The sequence below is a fragment of the Dreissena polymorpha genome, chromosome 4 (genome assembly GCF_020536995.1).
Source record: "Dreissena polymorpha isolate Duluth1 chromosome 4, UMN_Dpol_1.0, whole genome shotgun sequence".
Lineage (NCBI taxonomy): Eukaryota > Metazoa > Mollusca > Bivalvia > Myida > Dreissenidae > Dreissena > Dreissena polymorpha.
In genome coordinates this window covers 50,987,938-51,014,866 of record NC_068358.1, presented here as the reverse complement: position 1 = coordinate 51,014,866, position 26,929 = coordinate 50,987,938, and the positions used below count along the sequence as shown (strand labels likewise).

The window sequence follows — 26,929 nt, the reverse complement described above, 5'->3', positions numbered from 1 at the left end:
ATGGGATTTTTTTCTCCTATTTTAAAATGGGATTTTTTTATTACTGAATATTTATTTATATAATTCGTATAAAACCAATATACAGTCCTTAAATAACATTAAAATACTTGCAAACGCAAATAAAACACGTTTTTTTAATGTTCAAAATCCCATTGGATTTTTCTCCCGTTTGCAAATTATGGGAGAAAAAGAATCCCATTGGAAAAAAAATCCCATGGGAAAATCGAAAATCCCATGGGGAAAATGCAAAATCCCATGGAAACCCCAACTTTGCTTATAAATTTGATAGTGAAGAAAACGCATTTTTTGAGTGAAAATAACCAATTATTAATCAAAGATAAGACTTTTATCGCATACTATGTCTCAAAGTAGCAAATCTTTAAGAAAAAGGGTACTTAAGTTTGCGAAATTTCGGTTTCGCAAAGTTTTTCCGGTGGCCGTTATACATGTATATATAGGTTCCTGCAAAAACATCTTTGCGTATTACAGCAGACGACATTTGAAAACCTAGTGACAAAGGTGGAATTACTCAGAAAATTCGTAAGTTGTCAATGGCTTTCATTGTCTAATGATGTATAAAACTTCACATTCAAATTGCTATCTGCAATATAATTGAAGTGATTAAATCAGTCTGTTGAAATTGTAACAGGTGCGAAGGTGTTAATCATAAATTTAAACGACCCTTCATTGAAAGGAGTAGAGAAACCTTGTAACAAAACAAGAAATTATCCATTCTATGATTTAACGCCAATTTTAAAGTCGCATCCTGCAAATCATGTGAATGTGGAGCCTATTTTACAAGTATGATGCTTATATAATTGCACGAATGCAATGTATTTTGATTTACAGTAGACTGTCATTATCTCGAAGTTGTAATGACATAAACAATAGTTGGAAATATCTGGAGTTGGAGATGAACATTCGACGAAACCCGCAGACGAAATCAGGAAAAGGAAAACCGAAAGTAAAGCCCAAATCTCACTATTGCCGGTAGAGCCCCGGTCCATCCCGGTTTGCGAACGCAGGTCGACCGGCAAGAACAGGGATGATTCTTAGCATTTTTTTAACGCGGTCATACTATTTCCCGGTGCCGCCCCGGTTGAAGCCGGTCAACAGCAGAGTCCTGGTCAACCTCGGAATTGTTTATCCTGGTGAAGCACAGACAGAGCCCCGGTTGTCGTCGGTAATGCCCCGAATGATACCCGGTGAAAGCCTGCAGCGTCCCGGCAGAACCCTGGTATATCGTCACTTCGCCGGCACTCACCGGGGCTATACCGGCATCAGACCCTGGCAGAGCTGCGCCAACACCCCGGTTTAACCGGGTTCAACCGGGGTTCAACCGGGAAAGTATTAAAATGTTTAATACCTCCGGGAGTCACCGGAAAGGACCGGCAACGACCGGCTTGGCACTGGGAACAACCGGGACTGCACCGGGAGCAACCGGGACGGCACCATCAGAGCGCCGGTTTACTTATGTACCGTAGCTATACCGGGACTCCGTCGGCATTCACCGGGCTTGCTGTGGTCTGTTTGGGTCCCGATGGAGCTACGGTGCCGTCCCGGTTGTTCCCGGTGCAGTCACGGTAATTTCCGATGCCACGCCGGTCGTTTCCGGTCCTTTCCGGTGACTCCCGGTTCGTCCCGGAGGTATTTAACATTTTTATAATTACCCGTTGGAGACCTGGTTGTCCCCGGTCGTGCACGCTTCATTCCGTTGGAGCACCGGTTCATCCCGGTAGAGCCCCGGTTCATCCCGGTAGATGCCTGATCACGCACCGAGGCTTCGCCGGCATCATAGTGAGACTGGGCCTTAACCGCATTGTAACACGTGGTACATTTACCGGCCGTCATGTACGCAGGCAGTAAACAATAACCTGTGACAGAAACCCACTGCCACACCCTCACAACAATACATTGATTAGGCAATTGCGGATTTGTGCCATCAGAGTCCTACTTTCCACACCTTACGGCTGTTACAGGTGTGGATTGTACAGGTAAAATCATGTACACGAACATGAAATTCATCTCAAAATAAGTTTGCAATAACCGATTTTCAAGATAATCCTTTTGATATATACAATGTAACAATCAAAATCCTTGTGAGATAAAGAAGGATCGAAGTTAAGACATGGGATTTACTTTGACATAAGCAGAGTTTCTAGATAAGCGAGTTTAAGATAACGAGGATCAAATGTTTTTTGATAAAGAATACCGTATGCTAAAAACCTATCGTCGGTCTCTATCCAAAAGAACGTATAAGGGATTGTCACAAGATGAAGATGCGTAATTTTTATTGAGACCGACGACATTAGGTTATCGACTCTCAACTGTCGTCTTATATATGGATTTTCGATTTTGATCGTTTCCTTTGGCCTAGTCGTGATTTAAATTATATCAAAATAATGTGCATTACCATGTCGACTGTGTGCTTCGGATCATGTTGTGCCGTTGGTAATCGGCGACCATATTGAAATTCGGTATTTTGAGGCTCCTGGCGGTGTGACGGACAAGCACCTCGGTGATTTATCATATATAAGGAATAATTAACTCACATACAGTGAGAAAATCTTCCAACCCAATTTTGCAAACAGGACTTCAGACCTAGTCGTGCACTAGTTCCAATTAATGTTTTATTGAAAACTGCGGGATGGTCTAACAGTTGTACATTCGCCAAATTCTATAAAAAGGACACTGCCGTGGAGAGTTAAAAGGATTTCAGCTCAGTTGTGCTGGCAACCGAAGATTGAGGCACTGTTCAGGTAGTGATTTATAACCATTATAAGCTTTGAAATCTTATTTCGTCCCGTAGTTAATTCGTACGAAATAGAATTGTAGAATTAAACGAGACTTACCTGTAAGTTGAAGTTCAATTGTAATTCTATGAATAGAAGATTTAAGGTGGGATGAAATGCCACCCACCCATCTACAATGAAGAATAAGTACAAAAACAACACTACATGTATATAAATGCGATGCATTTTCTTTCATAAATGGATAATGGTTCATAAATCCTAAACACTATCTCAGCTCATCCCTCCTTAATTCTTCTACTCATAGAATGACAATTGAACTTCAACTTACAGTTAAGTCTCGTTTAATTCTACAATTATGTAGAACAATTTTCCGGTCGTCACTTGATATATTTTTCGTCAATAGAAAATGCTAATCTTATTTTTTAAATGCAATTATAATATTAATAGAACAAATAAATATTAATGATATTCAACGAACAACGCCATTGGTTATATTTCACGTGTGTTTGTAATTAAGTTGTGCATAGATTCCCAGTGTGTCGCGCTTAACTATGCACATTGATTCGTACTTCAAAATGTTTGGTAAGAATATCCAAAATATACATTAATGCATTTCAGGTAGAAGATAAAACTCGCTTATCAGAGTGCAGTATTTATAACCCAGGCTTCATCGGTTTATCTGGCAGTAAGTTGGATATTACCTCACCAGGTAGGATATGTGTTTGTTCGTTTGTTTAGTTGGGGTTTTCGCCTAGCAACAGCATGTAAATCATACCCAGGCGTATGATACAAGTTACAATACTCAAAATTAGCAAACAAAATGCGTATGTAAGGGCGATATGATTTAAATCGTTTGCAGAAAGGAGGATTTCAAATTTGTTTGTTTTTCGCATATGATATAAATCATTTAAAAGATCATTTAAAATAGTTTAAAGAAAACATGAAGAAAAAGTGTTTTTTTTTAAATATGTCTATAACTATACGATCTTATACAAACCAAAACGTAAGGTATGCAAATATATGTTTACAATCATGTGTTGACACTGTCTAATGGATCAATATTTTGGTACTGTGACAAACAACCTCAGTATTTTATGACCCTATTCGGAACCGGAAATACTGAACTCTGAACGTTGTTTGCTTTTTTACAAGGAACACAGATAATTTTCATTTGAATTGATAATCTGCTTTTATATAAGCATAGATGATATATGTTTCTCTTCATACAATCGCTTAACAATTTTTGTTAAGTTGTTTAGTTGTATCATAAATAGCATCTCCATTCATATCTAGCCATATATATGAATATATATTTGTTTTTATACATATGGGGTTATTTCTTTAGTTATATTATTAAGGCTCCATTGGTAATTGTCGGCGCAAGAATTACTGAAAAGTACATCAGGTACTCTTAAGTATAATACAACGAACCGTGGGAAGGAAAATATACCAAAAGTACACCGGAGCATGGCCGGGTTTCTCTGTTCCCGGGGTATATGAGAGTATATTTTCGCCAAAGAAATGATTTGGCAAGACGAACAAAGCGCTGTGGCCAATGAGATCTTATGTGCACCGGAACTCATTAACACATGTGGTTCGTCAGCTGAGTCATTTTTAAGCCGAACAGATAATGGAGCAACGATGTTATACATGTAAATTAAAAAAAAGGAAAACAAATAAACAAACAACTGCGGTACATGTTGTCTTTTATAGATTTAATCTGGCCCTCGATCATGTTTGCGCATCATTCAACATCGTCTGTAAGGAAATTATAAAAATGCGAGGGAATCAATAAAACATTTGATGCCGTCAAAGCGATACATTAAAACAGCTGCATAACATTAGCCCATCACTGTGTTGTTGTGGTGTATCAATGTAAACAGAACGTCACGAGTTTGAGTTTAGTTTTTTTCACACCGTAATTCTTGCTTCATTTTTGAACTGTTTAACAATACATTCTTCATGAATAATTTCTTAATTCTTTAATATGTATTTACATATTTTTTCCTACCTTATTGTATATACAATAGCAGTTAACGTAGTATTCACATTAACTCTTTCCTCAGTGTTTCAAGTTAAATTGTTACACACTCGGTTCATTTAATGCTGCACAATTTGTCACTGCGGATATTTAACATACAATTGTACACAAACATCATGCACTTTATGAAAAAACCTATGACGACGATTATCAGCTTCACCACTCGCAGACTTTGTTAAATTACCTTTAGACAATCAGTATAAGTCAAATTTAAGCTGGTCTTTACATGTCTTCGAATATCCGTTTTAATAATTCACAATATTCGTTACCTAAATCGAACACGTATTTCAATTGTATATTTATGAGATCAACGTTAAATCTATCGTAGTGTACAATTTCAATTAATCGTGCTATAAACGAATAACTCGCACGTTCTACTGCATGTGGAACATTAGATTACTGCCCAAAACGACTGATTTTATTTATTTCAAATACATGTATGTTCATTTAGAATAAATGTGTTCATTTTGTATTGCTTATAACAAAAAAACTATTGTACGACTTACTGTTGTTTTATTTACAAATTATTTATTACATGCAACAGAATCGTGTAATTCTAATACATAAATTTGTTTAACAATACATGTGCTCGTATATGGTACATACAATCTTTAAAAAAGGACAAGGCCGAAGAAGACTTTTTATTTTGCAAATTACATATTTTCCTATGACCCGAAATTGTAATTCTTTACAATTTCCTATAACGATATCTTTCAAACATTGATGACCTGAATAAGGGTCTGTAATTTGTTATCTTCCTACCATTGACTTCAATAAGTTTTCTTTATAAAGTACACATGTGAAGAACAAAATTTACAACATAAGACAAACATATTGATTTCAACTTGAAAAATAACGGGTTTTTAATTAAGCATGAAAGATATTGTCTAAATGTTAGCTATAGAGGCACGAATGCATTCTCTCCAATGAAGACGATGTCCCTAGTGATTGAAAGCGTTAATTGGTATGCCTATGAAAACTTTTGTCTGCACTCTGTTGATACGATAATCTAGCTCTGATGACATGTGTCGACCCCTCAAACGAAAGATCTATCAATCTTTGTAAAAACATGTAAAATGGAAAAATAGGACATAATTAATACTGAATTTATTCCTCTAAAAGCAAAATATATGAAACTTGTAGAAAACTTCAAAAACGAACTGTGATCAGATAATTATAAGTTTATTTCGTATTATTTTATATTAGTTGTATGTATTTTAAAAGTCATTCAACGACTGCTAAACAAAAATCAGAGGTTTATCTCTTGAATAAAATATCGGAAAGCGACGGGAACTCGCACTAACATGAATCTGCCTTTATTATTAGGCCTGTGTATTGATTGACTCAGCCAATATTAGCCCACTGGGAAATATTGAACATCATAAAAGGAACTATCTGCTACCGTGATATAAAGTTTCAACTTTTTGCGTTCACCACTTATAAATGCGACAATTTCAGTGAGTTAATCGGGGATAGTCACAACGCGATTCGACAGAAGATGTCTGCTCTCCGCGAACAAAGCGCGGACGCAACATTAACGGTAAGGCTTTATCATTTGAAATGCTACTTATAAATCTGTTAACCATCGTCATACAATACAGCCTGTCTTCATTCTCGTGAAATACTACTTATGTTCTATCAATCTTACGCCTTACAAGGCTTGTTGAGGCACTCTCGATTCCGTTTTCTGAGCACAACCGCAACTTGCGATATTCAGGGGGAGATTACGTGAGTAAGGATCGAACCTGGGACCTCCCGGTCTCTAGGCGGAAACCGCATACACAACACTAAGCAGTCTTATGCTTGTCATATCAATTAAGACGACTTTTAGAATGAAATTTTGAAATGCATTAATATAGAAAACACATGAGATGCACGTTTTCTTCCGTTTATTCGAGGATGCATGTGCGAGAACATTGGCGTCTCCTTTATTTTATCCCTTTTCTTCTATCGACAGCAAATAATGGATATATATATATATATATATATATATATATATATATATATATATATATATATATATATATATATATGTGTGTGTGTGTGTGGCACTTGTTTCAGGAAAAAACAATTAAAATGGACTGGGGCGTAAACGAACAGCTTATGAAGGAATGTGAAATATTAAAATCTAAAATATCCACAGACCATTTTAGGTAAGTTCTCCAATCATTATCGACTGTTATACATAAACAAGAGGGCTATGATGGCCCTGTATCGCTCCACTGTTTTTTATGCGAAAAAAACGTGCAATGCGCATGGGTTGAAATGTACTCAAGCATGTGACTTTCTCTTTTTATCCCTCGTTCCACTGTGCGCTTAAAGTTGGAAGGGTGAGCATTTTTATATATGAAAAACCCTACTACGGTGTTAACTAAACAGACTAAAAAGCCCGGGAATTGACGCACAGGTCCTTTGCTTATAACGTAGGTACATTTATCTCTCCAAAATATATTGTCGTTTTTTCTATTTCACATATTTTTATATGCTGAAGATCAAATATACGCATGTTCTACAAGATTAATGAAAGTTCCTTCATTCAATCGTGAATCTTTTTCCCAAATTCCAAAAAGTGTTTGTAGGTTTCAAAGTTTCTGTTACTTATATAGTTCATGACATATGCAAAATACCTAATGACGTAGATCACCTGAACTTTACTTCATTCTTGAGGCATTATTGAGTGTAGCAGGATTGTTAACGTGAAGAAATTGTTTATTGTACAAAGAAGATATTTGCCTGAGGAAACATAAAGTTACGAGTTTTTCAGGTTCATGAGGTGCCGAAAGGCAGTAGGAATGATAACTTTGTAGAGATTGTTTGGTAAACAAAGTAAATGTTTATGAGATAAAAAAAAAGAATTATAATTCATCAAGATGTTGCGATCATGGCAACACTACTTGCATATGGCGTGAGGTTTATAAAGATATCATGAAAAACAATTAGCTTGACCTTACGTTCCTTTACTTTTTCCATCTGACGTTCCAATAGACTCTGAAGAGTTTGTTTTCGTTTTGAAAACATGATTTCCGGTTTCAAAAAGGAGAAATTGCTCGTGATGAGCAATTTCTCCTTTTATCACAATGATTTCTACCCCACCCAGCCAATTTATAAATAGTCCGTTACAATATTATTTCTCGTCTGCAATCATTTTCAATTTGGGACAGTCCAAAATGTGTCGTTTGGTAAAGGATTAACATTTATGAATAGTAAACATGGTCTACCTTTCACGCTCGACATGTATGCATTTATCTTTTATAATTAAAAAGTTATTCCAAGTGTATTTTGATAAACTTTTAGTTTGAGAAGAAAATAGTTTATTCATCCCATAATGAATAAATAGCAAAAACGCATAAAAATGCAAAGTTCAACGACTTCCTGTGGTCATGTTTTTTGACGAATCAAATTTTCTTGAACAACTTTTTAATGGGAGCCTTCAATGGATAAATTTTGCCCCAGGCGCATAATTTGAACAAACTTGGTAGAGAACTATAAGATGTCACTACATACCAAATTTGGTAGCCCTGGGTCCAATGGTTATGGTCAGGAAGATTTTTTAAGTTTGCACAAAAGAGGCTTTATAAAAGCATATGTTCAGTTTTGTGACCCCGGGGCAGGGTCAAATTTGAGCCCAGGGGAATAATTCGAACAAATTTGGTAGAGGACTATTATATGTCACTACATACCGAATTCGGTAGCCCTAGGCTCTATAATTATGAACAAGAAGAGTTTTAAAGTTTAAACAAAATAGGCCTTATTTAAGCATACACACGTATGTTCATTTTTGTGACCCCCGCGGCAGGATCAAATTTGACCCCAGGGGCATAATTTGAAAAAAAACTTGATAGAGAACTTTAAGATTTTAATACATACCAAATTTGGTAGGAAAAGGTTATGGACAAGTAGATTTTTAAAGTTTGCACAAAATAGGCCCAATATAAGCATATGTTCAATTTTGTGACTCTGGGGAACGGTCAAATTTGATCCCAGAACTTAATTTGAACAAACTTGGTAGAGGACTATTAGATGTCACTACATACCAAATTTGGTAGCCCTATGTCATAGGGTTATGGGCAAGAAGATTTTTAAAGTTTGCACAAAATAGGCCTTATTTAAGCGTTTGTTCATTTTTGTGACCCCCGGGGCAGGGTCAAATTTGACCACAGGGGCATAATTTGAACAAACTTAGTAGAGAACTATTAGATGTCACGACATACCGAATTTGGTGGCCCTAGGCCCTACGGTTATGGACAAGACGGTTTTTAAAGTTTGCACAAAAGAGGCTTTATTTAAGCAAACGTCATTTGTGTGAACCCCGGGGCAGGGTCAAATTTGATCCCAGGGGCATAATTTGAACAAACTTAGTAGAGAACTATTAGATGTCACTACATACCGAATTTGGTAGCCCTTGGCCCTACGGTTATGGACAAGAAGGTTTTTAAAGTTTGCACAAAATAGGCTTTATATAAGCAAACGTCATTTGTGTGATACCCGGGGCAGGGTCAAATTTGACCCCAGGGGCATAATTTGAACAAAGTAGAGAACTTTTAAATGTCACAACATACCAAATGTGGTAGCATTAGGCCCAATGGCTAAGGACAAGTAGATTTTTAAACTTTGCACAAAATAGGCTTTATATATGCATATGTTCAATTTATTGACCCCCGGGGCTGGGTCAAATTTGACCCCAGGGGCATAATGTAAACAAATTTGAAAGAGGTTCACCCCAGAACGATTTGTGAGAAGTTTTATCAGAATTGGACTTGCAGTTTAGGAGAAGAAGATGTTTAAAGAAACAGTTATCGCACGCACGCAAGGACGCACGCACGCACGACAGACACAAGACCATGACATTAGCCCCGCTGGCCTCTGGCCAGTGGATTTAAAACATGATAGGTTCGTTAGATCATGTGATGGCGGGAAATCGATAGTTTCCTGTGTTAAAAAAAATAGATGCTCGAGTAGATTTTTTTTAATTTCTTGTTTATGTGAATAATTTATACATCAGTAATTAGCTAAATGACTCATTGATAACTTCTGAAATAACTTAAGTTTTTAATTATACTATAGTTTTGATACTTGGTATCTTTACTTGAAATATATTGTGGCTTTGAACATTTACATATTGCATAATTAGTTTAAATTTAAATTCATAAACAAAAACTTACCATAAATTAAAAAAAAATACATACCCAGTTAAACAAACTTAATTTGATGCTTATAAATCAAATGTGCAACATAGATGAAAACAGATTGCGCTTGTAAATAAACGACGTCTTTCTAAGAATCAAAACCTTTTCCCATTGTGTTTTGCGACCAAGCGTTTGGTCAAGGCTCAACAAACTCAACTTTCTCATGTTTTAGTTTCAATTATTTAAACAGGAAAATGATCTTAAACAAATAAAAGTAGAAGTATGCAATACATGTATTTCTTATCATACACGGTTTATTTTCAATATAAAAAGTTTTCATTTAACGAAAAATGTGAGTTTGTCTAATGTAAGTACAGACGAAAACATTTATAAGTTTAAAGTATCCTATCGAGTTGCTCAAATAAGCAACACCATTTGCATAAGAGTCTGATTGAACATTGGTGCGGCATCAGCGTATGATCAAAAACTTGTTCGTTGTTCATAATGGTTAATATCGATTTCAGTGAACTTCTGCCGATAGAAAAATCATTTGAAGATATGCGAAAGATCTGTGTGAAAAACAAGGTAATTTTATTAAAGGACAAGGAACTCCTACAACAATCATTAGAAGATATGCAAAAGATCATGAAAACCGAGGAAACTTTAGTGAAGGAAATGGACCTTCGACAACAAGATATAAAACAAAGAGAAGAAGAAATTAAACAACTCGAGTCTTGCAGTAACGAGGACAGAAACAAATGGCAACGACAGTGAATTTCGCATTACTTACTGTATTAATAGCATAACGCTGTAAAATTTTTGGCATAATCATTATAATTAAACGCTTGCTTTAATATTTATTGTAACATATGTTAAAATCGCGAAATATGATGGTTTAGCTCTATATTGCATTATTATATTAGACATTTTAAACAAATAATATTCTTATGAACATAACCAAAGTGGAACCATTTACGGTAAAATTAATATTGTAAAGTATTTCATCTGCAAAACAGACTGAAGTAAGATTTCGTAGTACCGACTCGTTCGAAAATTCTATTTACAACGAACTGATGCGCCTGAGTTTTATCGAACCCAATTTTTCCAAAAATTAATATACAACGTTTAAACCTGCAACACACGAAAACATATAAATACAATACTCCCCAACTGTTGTATCATTGCAGCACAGTGAACGAAACTGTCGAGGTACTGAAACGAGAGTCTGCTTTGACTACAGGCGTTAGAAGTGAACCGAGGTTTGGTCCTTCATTTTTATCAATGGTACACTATTGGAATCGCTGTTGCATTACATAAAAGAGATTCTCACCAAAATTTGAATTTGAACAATAAAACCTAACTTATATACTAACATGTATATTTATAAAGTATAGCTTTCATAGATTTCAACATTTACTCAGTTATAATGTTTACTGAAAAAATCACTTGAATGTTTATATTACACAATAATTCAAAATATGTTTAAAAATAAATACTTTATGATATACGGAAAATAGTTTAAACATATGATACCCTCTCGCTTGACTCAGCTGATTAGCACGGTAAGGGTAAACACAATTATGGTACAACATATGGATATTATGGTGTCAGCAATATGTCGATTAACAACATGGGTGTGCATTTTTCCGCCATCAGTATGTATTAACTATTAATAGTCATGCTAAAGTGGATACAATAAAAAAAAATTAGAGAAGCTTAAGTTGGCTGTGCAGTGAAGCGCAGCCAGTGAATTAATTAAATAAACTGCTTCTATGTGATTATAAGTCAGAAACCGAAACGTATCTGCGAATGATAAAAAACTTGTTCTTGGTTTATGGTGGTTGTTATCGATTTCAGTGAACAACTGCCGATAGCTAAATCAATAGAAGATATGAGAAAGATCTTTGACAAAAACGAGAAAACTTTAGTGAAGGAAATGGACTTCCTACAGCAAAATATAACAAACAGAGAAGAAGAAATTAAAAAACTAAATTTTTCGTTACAGTACGTTGAGTAAAAACTAATTATAAAGTGTTATGTCTTGTCTTTTTACATAGACTTACAGTATTTGTCTCGTTAATCAACATTTTGAAACAGTTTGAACTGTTTTAAAAGAGTTATGTCTTCAATTTTATGGTATATTTGATGATGATGATGATGATGATTATGATGGTGATGAGGAGGAGGAGAAGGAAAAAAGGAGGAGAAGGGGGAGAAGAAGAAACTGCCGAAGAAGTAACAGAAGAAGAGGAAGAAGGATAATAATAATAATTAATATTAGTATTATCCTAATAACGAATTTTAATAATATCCATAATAATTACTAGTTTTCGTGTTATATATTCTTTACATTTCTAGGTCTGTGAAGTCTCGCAGTAACGAGGACAGAAATAAATGGCAGCGAAAGTAAATATCGCATTAAAATACTGTATTAATATCATAACGTTGTAAAATGTTGTCATGATCATTATAATAAGCAATTGCTTTATCATTAAATGTCTCATATTTTAAAATCGCGAGATGTGATGGTTTAGCTCTTCATTGCATTATCATATTAGACATTTAAAATAAATAATGGTCTTATGAACATTACCATATTGGAACCATTTGCGATAAAATGTATATTTTAAAGTATTTTATCTGCACGTATTGCATGCCTTTTATTACACAACTACAGAACTGATACACTAGCAGAACACAGTATCATCCTAAAGAAGATGACGAAATTACTGCGACACAGACTGAAGTAAGATTTCGTAGTATCGTCTCTATTTACAACGAACTGATGAGCCTGAGTTCTATTCAACCCAACTTTTCTTAAAATATACAACGTTTAAACCTGAAATACACGAAAACATATGAATACTTCCAAACTGTTGTATCATTGCAGCACATTGATCGAAACTGTCGATGTACTGAGACGAGAGTCTGCTTTGACCTTAGGCGTTAGATGTAAACCCAGGTTTGGTCCTTTGTTTTTATCAAGCGTTCACTATTGGAATCGCTGTTGCATTAAAAAAAAGAGATTCTTATCAAAGTTTAAATTTGAACATTAAAACCTTACTTATATAATAACATGTATATTTATAAAGTATAGTTTTTATCAATTCGACATTAACTCAGTTATAATGTTTACTGAAACAAACTTACTTGAGAATGTTTGTATTACACAATAATTAAAAATATGTTTAACCATAAATACTGTATGATGTTCGGGAAACAGCTAAAACATACAAAGCGATCGCTTGACTCAGCTGATTAGCAAGGTTAGGGTAAACACAATTATGGTACAAAATATGGATATTATGGTGTCAGCAATATGTCGATTTACCACATGGGTGTACATTTTTCCGCAATCAGTATGTATTAACTATTGATAGTCATGCTAAAGTGGATGCAATAAAAAAATAAAAGCTTAAGTTACCTGTGCAGTGAAGCGCAGCCAGTAAATTAATTTATTAAACTGCTTATATGTGATCATAAGTGAGAAACCAAAACGTATCTACGTATAAAGGGATTCACACACCACATATTGAGTTTTTGCCAAACATATGTAATTTGGAATTTTTAGCGGGATTCGTTACAGTTAGTGAGTTAGAAACTTTACAAATGTTTTAAACCTTTTAAACGTTCAAACGTTTAGCATAGGTCTGCATATCCTATTTCGAACAATAAGATGTAGAACGACAGAAACAATGAACAACATTTATGAGCGAATAGCCAATTTTATATAATAAACGTATATATTTATAAACAGAGTGAACTCGCAGCACACTCAAATACATACAAATCTATGACACTTTTCCATACATGGACATATTTTAATGTTTATGCTTGATAAGTATTGACAACTATCGAAAAGTTTTCGTTGTTTTTTCAGCCACCAACTTAAGCTGTTGATTGAAAAACAAGCGCATTTGGAACAAGAATATGATCAGACTCAAAAAGATCTTAAAATGCTGTTGGGCGGTCATAAGGTGAATATGACGGTAAGTGTTTAAAATGTGTTACGTTCCAACAGCTAATTAGTAAATTGCAATAGTTTTCCATTCAATAATGGTTTGAACACGCAGTACAGCTTTCTTTTGTTTAAAGTTGTAAACACATTTATTTAAACAATATGTTTCAACGTTAACAATTATTTTACATATTTGTATTTCAAAGGATTCTTTGTAAATTCACAACGAAATAATTTACTCATGTCTTTAAACCATGAACCGTTACAAAAATTGCGATGAATCTTAGCTTTAAATTTGTAATAATAATCAAATAATTAGTGTCAAACATGATAATAATATTTGTCCACAAGCATACATTTAACATACACTGCATAGTATTGAAACAGTAGAGAGGGTTTAGACTACAATTAACTGATGTCATACATGTTCTCATATAGAGGTATCAGACATATGATTAATAAAAGAACATATAAATATCAGGCAATATACAGGTAATCATGTCATATTTGTTTAAGTCTTGGCTCTATAATCACGCATCTCTAGTATAATTTGTGCTTGAGTTAAGTTCTTATACTTGTCGCTTTAAGTTGATTGCTTTGTTTTATTTAAATATTTCTATATATTGAGTGCTATAATTGTTAGTGCATAATTCAATCTGAACCTACTTATTAATGTAATATTAGTATTGCTTAATACATAATAATACAACATAAGTTCCCTTAAATGCACACAAAGGATAAATCTAAAGTTTTTGTTTAAAACAGATAAAGAAAACATCAAAATCATCCATGCTGACTTTTATCTATAAAAACACGTTTTCGCCTTGTACATATTATACATGTGAAACATAAGCTCCCAGCTCAGACCACTCAAGTATCTAAAAGTGAATTTAGGCCATTGGTCATGGGCCTTGATGGCCCCACGTAAATTTTAATAAAGCAAAACACTTCCTGTAGTCGCGCTTCAACATGCAGATTTCTTTCTTAAACGGGCCTTTTCACAGATTTTGGAATGTTTTGAAGTTTGTTATTAAATGCTTTATATTGATAAATGTAAACATTGGATCTAAAACGCTCCAGTAAAAAGTCAAAACTTAAATTATAAAAGAGAGAAAAAAAATAGCCCGCAGCAGGACTCGAACCAGTGACCCCCGGAGTCCTGGAGTAAAAACCAATTATACCGCTCGACCATCCTGCCAAGTATACAATGGAGACGTATTTTATACTTTATATAAGCAATCTTCGTAGTTTCATAAAATTAAACGACACCAACAGAACTCTCAAAATTATACAATCGTTTCGCGTTGCAACACTTTATAATTTTCAGGTTTTTAAATCGTCAAAAGATGCATATAATGGCTATATTGGACCATTTTAAATGTTCAGTATTACTGTTTCCTCGAAACAGACAAGATATCTGAAGAAGATAGCCAGAGTATAAGATCCATTGAGTATGTAAGATTGACTGTCTATACATTTCGTTTGACATTTATCACCACCATACACTTCAGAAATGCAACTTGTTTTTGGGTCTGCATGAAGGAAAAAATGTAAAATGTTTTCATACGAATAAATAAACTATCCTTATAAGAGCTCTGTTGAGCCTGGTCAAATAGCTCAGTAAAATAGTGGTTGACTACAAATAATAAAATATTGGCCTTCGTTCCCGGAAACGCCAAATGTGCTTGTCAGGACATTATTTAAACGAACATTTTCGAAAATTCTGATTCAAGTGGGGCAGTTGTCATTTTCTTTCAAATGTATGTGCGCACATTTCTGGCATCAAATGAAACCTGTGAGTATGAAAAATGATTATAAGAACCAGATAATCAAATAATTAAAACAAGCTGGTAAAATATTGGTCTTTTTTTTACAGACGGCAAAGTCTGATAAGAACACGAAGTTACAAACACTAGAGGAGGAACCAGAGAGCTCGGATGATCAATTCTCTCGGCAAATAGAATTAGGAAAAATGGTTGTTCATAAGACAGATCCAAAGAAGGACATGGAGTCACAACCACTGGTCTCAGAGAGCCTAGAGGAACAAGAGAGAGTGATGTACTCTGGCATACATGCTCTCAGCAAAGAAAAGTATGGGCAGTGTCTTCAAAACAACAAATAATATGTATGATTCTAAATTTTAAAAAAAATCTCAAAGAAAGAATTTTAATGACGTACATAACTGATATATAATTGAAACCTTGACCTTGCATTAAAACTGGCCTAATTATTTGCGTGTATTTTTTGTTGTTGTTGTGTTAAGTAATAAAGCCATTATTGCCGATGTGTTTGTATTTCATAGTGACATGCTTGTAACGGGATTGTCCGTGATCAGGGATCGTCATAGCCCCGATGACGAAATATTGTCAGCAGACGATATCGCCTCCAATGAAGAGACTGACCATCCGTCAAGTGATTCACCGTTCGACGGCTCTGGTATTTATAAACTATTCAACGAATTCAGGTTTCCTCGTTTCCAAATAGGTTTATGTTAAACACGCCAAACTACGGTTGTGGCTATTGACATACACAGATATATGACTGTTTCATCAATAACAATCAATAGATCTTCACGGCCAATCCATGTGTTTTTGAATACAGCATTAAAGGAACATTCTGTCCACGTATGTTTGATTCTATCGATTACAGTGATAATAGCGTTTTAATCCAATTTTTGGGGTTTATTGAAGGAAAGTATAAGTACATTTTGTGTTCACATTATTTGAACAACAGGCCTTTAAGCATTCGCCTGCTTTCACGGACACCGATTGTTGAAAACTTGACCTTGTTATCTAACTTTAGAACTTACCTGACCAAAAAAAACAACAAATATGGCCTCAACATCGAAATCGAGTCATAAATCTTGACTTAAGAATACTAACGAGGTTAATGTACGTTTCTATCTGGTGACATAGTTTTTAGACGTAAATGACACAGAAGCTATTCATGTGAAGTTAAACATTCTGACCAAGTATCTAAGAGATTGAGTAATACATCTTTCCTACACAATAATAATTCGGTTTATGTAAGTTGTTATCTGTTGAAATAGTTTTTGGACGCAATTACCCAGAAGCTATAAACGGGAGTATAACATTCAGACCAAATTTCAAAAAGAGTTGTTGTTTTTTTGCAGAGTGGACACAAATTTATTCTAAGATTTTAAATGTTACTTTTGAGTTTTGATAATTAAGTGCCCAGTTTCGACCTTGGCGTGAATAATGTCAAGATTAAAACGTTAATCTGGTTCCATCATAATTGATGCATAAATATGGTCTCTTTATTTTTTATAAGTGTCTTTCTAAGATTTGACGTTGTTTCCTGTTTTTTAACCTGATTTCAACTCGTCCTAGATACTATCACTAAAACTGTTATGACAGACTTTCATCGAACCCAAGTTTCATCAAAAACTTAGTTCGCACTTCATTGCACTTCGTCAGAGGATATGTATATGTCTGGAGCGTTTGATAAAACACTGGGGCTTTGATTATATGGGAAATAACTTAACATATCTCCAATATATTGTCTGAAACCGCGAAGATCAAGGCTTTCATATTTGGTGATTGGCTTGATCTATGGTTACCAAGGGAAGTTTTCCGTCTTCCTTCAGTCCGCGCGGCCTTTTAATTTATCTTCTCACGACTTCTCCACCTGTACAGCTAGGATAATTTAAATTATACTTTATAGGATTGATTGTTGCATGACCTACTTTCGAATTTCAATCGGTTTGGTCTCTTTAATACGTAGGTCCAATGAACGAAAAATATGCTTTAAAATGACAAATTCAAAAATCTTCTTCCCTAGGCAAATGAGGGCCAGGGTGTTTATTATTGGTGTATAACATAGTCTATTGGTCTACTAATACATTTGTTAAGTCATTTCTCTGGGATGAAAATGCCCAAGCATCAGGAATAACTATAGAGTTGTATAGCAAAATGACTTCCAAATCCTCTCTATAACGACAAGTCTCAGAGGTGATATATATTGCATGTAGCATCATATTGCGGCGCTCTTCCAAGTTTGTTCAAATCATACCTTCCCTTGAATTATAGTGTTCAGGCTTTTCATAGTAACATATTATTCCGCAGCTGTTGTCGTTATCATAATTAATGTTTGGTTCTCAATTTCAGTTGCCATTACAAACTTCAGTGAACCGATGCATGACACGATGCCTGATAAAGATTATCTCAAATCGTTATGTGCATCACACGGCATCAAGTCTGACCAATTAAAATATGAATGTGAAAAATTGTGTAACATTATACATAATTTTGAACACGTGGTGGACGTTTATCCGGCATACAAAGAAAACGATGTTACGAGCGTATTTTTTATCGTGACGGTGTCAAGACAGTCGGATAATCTTCCCATACATCTAGATGATATACGTATCGATTGGGTAATTAAGTCAATTGATATTAGTCGTTATAAAATATCAGGAAACATTGGAATAAAAATGAAAGAACACGAAATTCAAATGCTTCGGGTATGTTTTGGGAGACATGCACATGCTTTAATGAACAAACATCGTTATCTTAGTATAATAGAAAGTTGTAATTACACACTGAATAAAGAAACTGAATGTGCTACCAATGCACTACAATACGAAGCTAGATTGGCTCTATATGTACATGCAAAGGGCTACATTCCAATCAATGAAGAACCATTTGAAAAATCGTATGACGGTATACCAGTAGTAGTAAAAGAAGGCGTGTATATTCCATTTGTCAATACCGCCAATATGAAGCATCCGCATGTTCGCATGGGATGTCAAATTCAACGCGCTCAACTTGCTGTGAATGGTACCCTTGGTCTTTTTGTTGAGCACAGTACCTACGGTCTCTGTGGACTGACATGTGCTCACGTTATGCTGTCAAAGGAAGAACATGCACGATGTAAGGCAAACAATGGATTCATTCATTCAGATTCATTTTTAAATGATATTGACGTTTTCCAGCCAGAACATCCCCACTTATTGGGTAAACTTGTTGAGGCAATACAGAAAGAAGGCAGTGAGCGTGAAGAAGGAATCGACCTGGCACTTATACAAATAAACGAAAGACATCCTGTTGATGGAAAATTTCCCGAAACAGAGATAGGTACCCATTTTGTATGTGTTTTTTTCTCGCCGTCATTGATATTACTATACCACAAGTATTTGTAACTAAACACCATGAACGGTCTCACATTCTGTTTTGTGATTTCAGATATTGATTTTGAGTCTGGAAAGACATTAAAACCCAGCATACGCAATGATCGTTGTTACAAATTCGGAAAGGCTTCGGGCTTTACCAATGGTACTTTGATCATCACAGAACAATTAAGTGTAATTAAAGACGTCCTCGATTTTCAAGGATATCATTGCGTACTTTGGAATCAAATTAAAGTGCAGCCATCTGGACAATTGTTTGCTACAAATGGTGATTCAGGTGCACCCGTTTTCGTCAAAGATGGTGATGGACAACTGGCATGCGTAGGAATTATTGTGGGGGGAACAACCGACGGTATGGTATATGTAACACCTGTAACGAGGATTCTACAGGAGTTTGGTATTTCACAGTTGAAAACGTTCATTCCGAACATTGCAGATTTGGCGAAAGATATACATTCAATCAAAAGGACCTTGGAGCAGTTAAGCTATACTGTACAAGCCCATATGTCAAACACTTGATCCAAAGTAAACAAAAGTCGAGTCCGGGCTTGAGCGCGAGCGGTCATATTATTTAATAAAAATATGATACACAACTTTTGAAGAAAATAAATAGAATCTATATCGTGTTTTAAAATCTGATTAAACATTTTTACGAATCTGCAAAAGGTCAAATATAAAATAACTATTACATTTGTCGTGAAGGATTTTAACGATTTGTTTCCATTTTGTATTTCCACCGTAAAATATTTTATTTTGCATATAGCATATTATGGTTTAACTACACAAAATTATAACATTTGTTTCACACATTCTTAGCCATAAATTATGGTTTACAGCAGCTAAGACCGTGGTTCGTGTGAATATATTGTGTTTAAAACAATTTCAAACATGATTTAAAGGTTAACCAATATGAAATAGCTTTACAAAAGTACATAAAAATATTGGTAAAATCATAAAAAAGAAAAAGAGTATGTTGCTTTAAGGAATGTCGACTTACGTTACAAAGTACATGTATATAAAAGTGTGTGTTTTTTTAGGTTAGTTGCATTCGTTGAGCAAAAAAAGCGCGTATATAATATGTATGCAATGTATTTTATGTTGTCGCTTAATTCCTCAAGTTTAAGTATATTATTTAAAAAGGACACAAACGTATATTTTTTGGTGTTGCTTTTTCCTGTTTGCATTTAAGGATACAATATTTAGCCAACTATACTTCGGAGTTTATAACGTGCGCATTGTTGGAATCAGCTATAGTCATATTGAGTAATGCTATAATTGCAAAATTTAATTAAATGTTTTCAAACCTTTCTTACTTTTTGTAAATTAAGTTTTTGATATCCATTCAACACCTTCGAATGAAATAACAATCCCAGACTATGTGAGTATTCGTTTTTAAGTGCATATAATATAAATCGCAAAATGTTGAACGAACGAGATGGGATTTATAGATGTATGAATTGTTTGGTAAAATGTGCACGAGGCATTTAAATTGGACGTTTTTAAGTTTGGTGTTAATAGGTGATTTGACTGGTTGGGTTAAGATGGTTCTTCGGTAAATATGTGGATTAATAAGCATGACTTCCCATTTATAAAATTGTTAGAACTCTCCGGATCTGTGTTTTATTATAAGTGATTTACAAACTTGTTGCAAGCTTTTTTATGCTGTGTTATTTTGTTGAGCACGTAGTGCGGTTTTGTATAAATGATATCGTTATCTTTTAGCTTATTTTTGCATTTAACGTGAGTGCTTTGGCGATTTAAGGATATTTTATCAAGCATGTTTTATCTGTTTCATAAAGATTTATTATATTTGGTAAACTGTAAAACTCTCATTTCCTAAAATCATATACATGTTAAATATATTGCTTTAAAATATGTTTTAGTAAAGATGTTTTATAAATGAATTATTTCAGATATTTTTTCTGTATTTGTATGTCATCTGTTTCAAAGAGACACTATCTAATCCATAAGAATGTTTTTTAAGCACTTGGATGTAATATTTAGTTACTTGACTTCTTTTCGTGATGAGGTGATTTAAAAATCAACATTCCGACATAATTACTTATTGGTTTATATTTTCATCAGGTTTTAGTCTTGTTGAAATAAAAATCTTTTAATGCCACTGGCTTTGATGGATTGTAAGAATATGTCTATATCAGAATTTATAGACCACCATCGGCATACTCGTGAATGATGCGCTGTTTTTGCAATTTTATCTGGTTTTTCATTCCACAACAATTACAAACGTAGAGATTTTAGTTTTGAAATGATGTCTTAAGATGGACTTGGTAAAACTGTTAATGGATATACAAGCTTTGGTATTGCAAAAATTAAAAAAATGTACTTTTTCAAATGAACGATAGTTTCCAGCGTTTTCATTAATTTAAACACGTTACAAAAGCAAAATTGTTTCATGAATATTTAATGACATTATTTCTGTTGATTCGTTGCTAAATTCTTTCCATAAAGTGTGTGTTTACGAAACTCTATTGGGCTAATTTTAAGTTCCCCTATTATATGGATTTTAAATGTATGCTTGTGAATGTGAGTCCGGAAACTGCTGCAAATTATTCTATGTTGTTTTTTTGTCAAATGTTTCAAACGATGTACGCTGAACATGTTATATGAATTAGGCGTCATCAAAAAAGTGACTGTTAAAGTTTTCCATTATTAATTTTGTATTTATTTGACTTATATGTTAATTTTAATGTATATAGACATCAATTCAAGCAAATAATATAAAGGTTATGTGATAAAAGGCATCCTGGTATGGCCCCTCTTTGTATAGTAAACACATCCAACGCATTGTCAGTTTCATCCATTTGTTTAGTAATTTCTTGTAAAAGTCTAACTTTTTCGCCAATGAATATTCTTTTGATAAATCCGGTTTGATTTGTAATGAGTTTATGATTTACAGCCACATAAATAATCAAAATCAATGAATATAACATGCAAACTACGTCGTGCGTCCGTCGCTGCCCGAAGCCAATCTCGCGTCTGTTCATAAATTAACATCATGGAGTAGAGACAGCCATGGTAAAAATGTACAATGACCTTTTGGAAACCATAGACAAAAACCTCATAACAATTGTAATAATGATAGACCAAAGTGTTGCGTTTGACACTATTGATATTCCTATTTTTATTCAAATTCTCCAAAATGAGTTTGGAATCCAAAGTACCCCATTGAAATGGATTGAGTCATACCTGACTAACAAAACAATGAAAGTTTGGATTAAACAATCTTCATCTAACACAGCCTTTGAGATTCGGCGTCCCCCAAGGCTCCTGTGCTGGACCAGTGATTTTAACTCTGTATATATCGGCCCTCAACAAGGTGGTTCAGAAGTATCCAGCTTATCTGTATGGCTATGCAGACGACCACAAGATTGCATTCAAGATTCAGGCAGAAAATCATGAAAATGAAGCATACGTTTTACAACAACTTGATAAGTGTCTCAATGATATTATAAACTGGATGACAACTTCCAAGCTTAAAATGAACCAATCAAAAACAGAAAGTGTGAGTGTTGGAGAATGCATGGTTAAGTTAGTAGACCGTGTGAGAGATCTTGGTGTTTCAATAACCAACACTCTTACCCTTGACCTTCACATCACGAAGAAGTGCCAAATTGCCCAAATGCAATTGCGTAATTTAAAAGCTATACGCAGGCATTTGACACAGAAGTCAGCGGAGGTGTTAGTGCATGGTCTTGTACACTCCCATATTGACTTTTGCAATGGTTTATTCACCGATCTACCAGCTTACCAAATTCAAAAGCTTCAGCGGACTCAAAATCATGCCGCAAGAGTGGTCCTTTTGCGTCATTTGGTCAACCAAGTGCTGAACTCTTGAAACAACTCCACTGGCTACCAGTAAAAGCTATAATCATGTTCAAAGTCCTGGTTATGGTCTTTCGTGTTGTCCATGGTTATGCTCCTGGTTACTCGCAAGAAATGTTTGTCCCAGCAAGCAGTCGGTATAGACTTCGATCACAAAGTGACTGTAATCTTGTTATTCCCTGGAGACGAACTAAGATGGCGGATAAATCTTTAGCTGTTGTCCCGAAGTGGTGGAACAATCTACCAAGCCACTTAAAAATCATTGACAATGAGGGATGTTTTAGATCAAGACTTAAAACTCATTTGTTCAATCTTTTTCACGGATAACCCATGTGCAGTGTTTGTGAAGCGCAATAGAATATTTTTATAATATTTTTTGCGCTATATAAATGACATGGATTTATATTTGTATATAGATGTTCGGATATCGTCGCAGTAAATTCGAATATAATATATGAAGACAAAAATTAAAAGAAGTGTGTGTATCTCGTTAAATCTATGTTACCACACTACATATAGCGTTTACATATTTGCTATTGCTATAGGAAAAACTGATTGCTTATGGGTTAACTTTATTTTACGAAATATTTTACGAAATATTCGTTAATTTTTAGTATAAATGTAGCTTTTGGAAAGGTTGTATGCGTTTGCAATTACTTTTGTAGCTTTTTTATAATCAACATTTAAAAGTGAAACAGGCCTCCAGTTATCGATAAAAACGGTGTCTTTTCCGGGTTTTTGGTACTAATGGTACTATGTTTTGTTATTGCAGGTCTGTAAGGTTATTGGTGTATGATGACTAATTAAGAGCTAACAACATGTTGCTTAATATATGTCGAAAATATGTTAAACAATTCTTCAGAGATACCAACTGATCCTGAACATTTATTGTTGTTTTTTATGTCTAGCAATGCTTAAGCGCTTTAATGCTCTGACAGATACTTTTGTTATTTTTTTGCCTCTGGACTTATTTTATTGCAAATGTAAAAAAGGAAACGTTCACAATTGTTTATATTCTGCAGAGAGACCAACTGATTCTGAACATGTTTATGTCTAGCATTGCTTGAGCGCGTTAATGCTCTGATAGATAATTTTGTTTTTTTTTGCGTTGGCTCTGGATTTATTTTAATGCATATGTAAAAAAAGGAAACGTTCAAAATTGTTTAAATCTATATGTGTTTCTTTTTTATAAAGATTTTTATTAAAGTGTAAATTATCATTTAGTATGTCTTTTTGATCTTGTATCGCGGTATGATTATTATTTTTAAGTTGTTGCATAGTTTTAGCTAATGTTCGCCTTTTTCCTGATTCTCAAAACAGTTGGTTGTCTTTTCGGGGCTTTCTACTGTGCCTAAGCAAGTAGCAGTTTAACTTTTATATTATTGTCTGTAGACTATTTAATACACTTTTTGAGTCGCTCTGTTGTTTGCATTTTTCTAAATCATTGCTATGTATTGTTAGTTATTGCCCTAATTATGTAATTCGTGATACAATTGTTTCTTTCTGTTCCTTTTTATTTATATTTATTTTGCTGGCATATTTAATTACTTCCATAACGTGTGTGGTCTTTAAAGATCTTGTAAATTTGGACAGTCCAGTTCGGAATATATTTGATGTACGAGAGTCCAATAGCGTAAAATATTGAATTGTTGCATGGTGCTGATTGAATGATGCGAATAGGTAAACAGTTGTACAGAGTATGTGTGTATAATGAATGAATAGTAGGTTTCTTATATGGGCCTACGTTAATGTATTGCATTTTACACGCCACATCAAACGGCTTAAAACTCACATCCTTCGTTTGCCAAGCAACTAGTTCCTATATAATTAAATAAAATTGATCAATATGTTGTATCAAATCAATCATTTCAAATGTGCAGTCAACGTTGCTTTCTGTGGTAACTCCAGTGCTAATATTCATGTATAATAAAACAACAAAAATATGAGTTTGATCACTTAAACTCCAGTAGATATCAGTCGTATGTTTTCGTGCAAAGGACGTATGTTTTTAGTCATTTGTTTGTTTTCAAAACAATTATCATCTGACATGTTTATATTATAGTATCACTTAATAAATAGTTATAGTTAATTATCAAAACTCAATACATATTTGGAAACACTAGTCGTAAATAAATGCACGTGAATAAAGTATAAATCTGGATGGACTTCAACGGTTTTCGTTCAACTTCGAAATATAATTTGATTTTCACTTTATAACAATATTTCATCGCAAAGAAACACGTATTTTTAGGACATGTCCTTAATGCTATTATTCTCGATTGCATCTGGTTTTGTCTTTGTTGTCAATCTTTAAACAAGTATATTTAGGCTTTCAAATATCGGCATATATTATTTAGAATGACGAATGATAAATTCGCACAAATAATGTAAGGAAATAAGCTTGAATGTTAGTGTAAAAACAAGAGTGACAACATTCTTAAGTAAACTATGAACAAATGCTACACTTTCAAACTGTACGGACATAATATACAAAAATGTTATAATATATATAATATATTTGCAATATCTTAGTTGAGCATGTGGCGGACATTCTTTTATACCAGAGTATATGCTTGTTTTAGCTTGAAATGGCCATTTGTGCATTAAAACAACAACATCTTATCTGACATAAAAATGTTCACATCATGTATGTATTTATTTTTCTTAAAAGAATCATTGATAATATATATAAACACTTTTTTTAATTATATATTATAATCGGGCTTATCATAGCCTCTCATGAACTTTTTCCTTTTTTTTTAACTCGGATCATTCCTGCACTTAATTGTACTTTGTCACGAGTGACGCCAAAACTAGAACGATTTAAGCATATTTCAGTGTGTATAAGCATGGCAAATATTCACACGAATGATATATATAAACTCATCAACCAGCTTTTGAACATATACACCACATTTCATTATAAAAAAATAGTTTTTGGTTATGATAAAGAAACAGAAGACGATAATGGTGGTGCTAAACTGTACGTGAAAATCGCCTCGTCCTTCTACTTGCAGCCCGATTGGTCCGCACCTATTTATTAAATGCTCCCATTCAAAACACTGCAGAATACTGTATACATGCATCTCATAACAAAGACGCGATACTCTTTCGTTGTTGTTTGTTACTCATTTCATTGCTTTATATTTACTCACTTGAGCTTTGTGGTTTGTATTTTATTGTTTATTTACATTGTTTTCTTTTGGTTTGTTTACCATTTGTTATGTCAAATGTTTTAGGGCTTCTTTGATTACATATTACTTATCGTTCTGTGATACCTGCTTATAGCTGTGTGCATTCTTAATAATAAGGACTACAAAATAAATTACATTGTTGATGTTTTATCTTATCATCTATAATTAATGAAAGACGTACGAAGAAGGACGCGAATATTGTCAATGGACGAGATAGCTACTATTCCCGTTGCCTTTTTATAATCTGATAATATGAATACTAATTCTATGAATATTACGGAAAACACGGTTGTCGTAGAGCACTGAATGTTAAATTACAGTCTTTAAAATGGTAAAAATTGGATAATGATAGTTTGCGTAACGTATACTTTAATGTCAATATTTAAAGAATGGGACAACAATGAACTGTCATTATTTTACCAGTTAAAGCAATGACAGATATTACATGAAATTTCAACGTTGCCTCTCGTCGTGTAAATTTTTACAAGTCACTTGTAAGCACTAGGAAACTCAAATAGGCAACGCCTTTATTAAACACATGCATTTAGTAACAGTTTGAATGAAATTCTTACTACAAAATCAAGGTGAGCCAAATGTATGCAGTTGTACCACATTTGAAATCACATGAGTGAACACCGTTTCAGCCCATCATCAGGAATGAATTGTCAAAATCCCCCATCCAACTCATGAGTAAACTTAGATAAATTTTAGCCTTGCTAAAATAAAGCAATCAAATGCATTAACGTCATTTTGTTTATTTGAAAAACGTCGGTTAATGTTCCTGGTGTCTTTCTAGAAACTTCAGAAATTTTCTTTCATTTTGTGAATAAGATAATGGCCTACATTATGTAGGAATACTAGGATC

At 34.0% G+C, this 26,929-nt stretch overlaps 1 protein-coding gene across 3 annotated transcripts; it reads left to right on the top strand.

Moving 5' to 3' along the window:
* The first annotated feature begins 2,237 nt into the window (after positions 1 to 2,237).
* Positions 2,238 to 26,195, top strand: LOC127879571 (uncharacterized). 3 transcript variants are annotated; one of them, XM_052426514.1, is made up of 16 exons: positions 2,238 to 2,759; positions 3,372 to 3,462; positions 6,253 to 6,334; positions 6,856 to 6,947; positions 10,445 to 10,690; positions 11,108 to 11,179; positions 11,778 to 11,924; positions 12,279 to 12,326; positions 12,598 to 12,666; positions 12,811 to 12,882; positions 13,801 to 13,909; positions 15,755 to 15,969; positions 16,181 to 16,314; positions 18,006 to 18,274; positions 18,833 to 18,974; positions 19,083 to 26,195. In XM_052426514.1, the coding sequence occupies exons 3-16, from the start codon at positions 6,293 to 6,295 to the stop codon at positions 19,544 to 19,546; spliced, it is 2,121 nt and encodes a 706-aa protein (XP_052282474.1). In that variant the 5' UTR covers positions 2,238 to 2,759; positions 3,372 to 3,462; positions 6,253 to 6,292; the 3' UTR covers positions 19,547 to 26,195. The 3 variants fall into 3 exon arrangements, with proteins under 3 accessions (XP_052282474.1, XP_052282472.1, XP_052282473.1); XM_052426512.1 differs by having other exon boundaries at positions 18,006 to 18,974; XM_052426513.1 differs by lacking the exons at positions 2,238 to 2,759; positions 3,372 to 3,462; positions 6,253 to 6,334 and having other exon boundaries at positions 6,882 to 6,947; positions 10,445 to 10,505; positions 18,006 to 18,974.
* Positions 26,196 to 26,929: the final 734 nt, after the last annotated feature.

Coding starts and splice junctions, on each gene's coding strand:
- LOC127879571 (XM_052426512.1), top strand. CDS start 6,293: ATGTCTGCTCTCCGCGAACAAAGCGCGGACGCAACATTAACG. Junction 13,910..15,754: donor GTCATAAGGTGAATATGACG/GTAAGTGTTTAA, acceptor TTTTTTTTACAG/ACGGCAAAGTCTGATAAGAA. Junction 18,975..19,082: donor ATTTCCCGAAACAGAGATAG/GTACCCATTTTG, acceptor TTGTGATTTCAG/ATATTGATTTTGAGTCTGGA.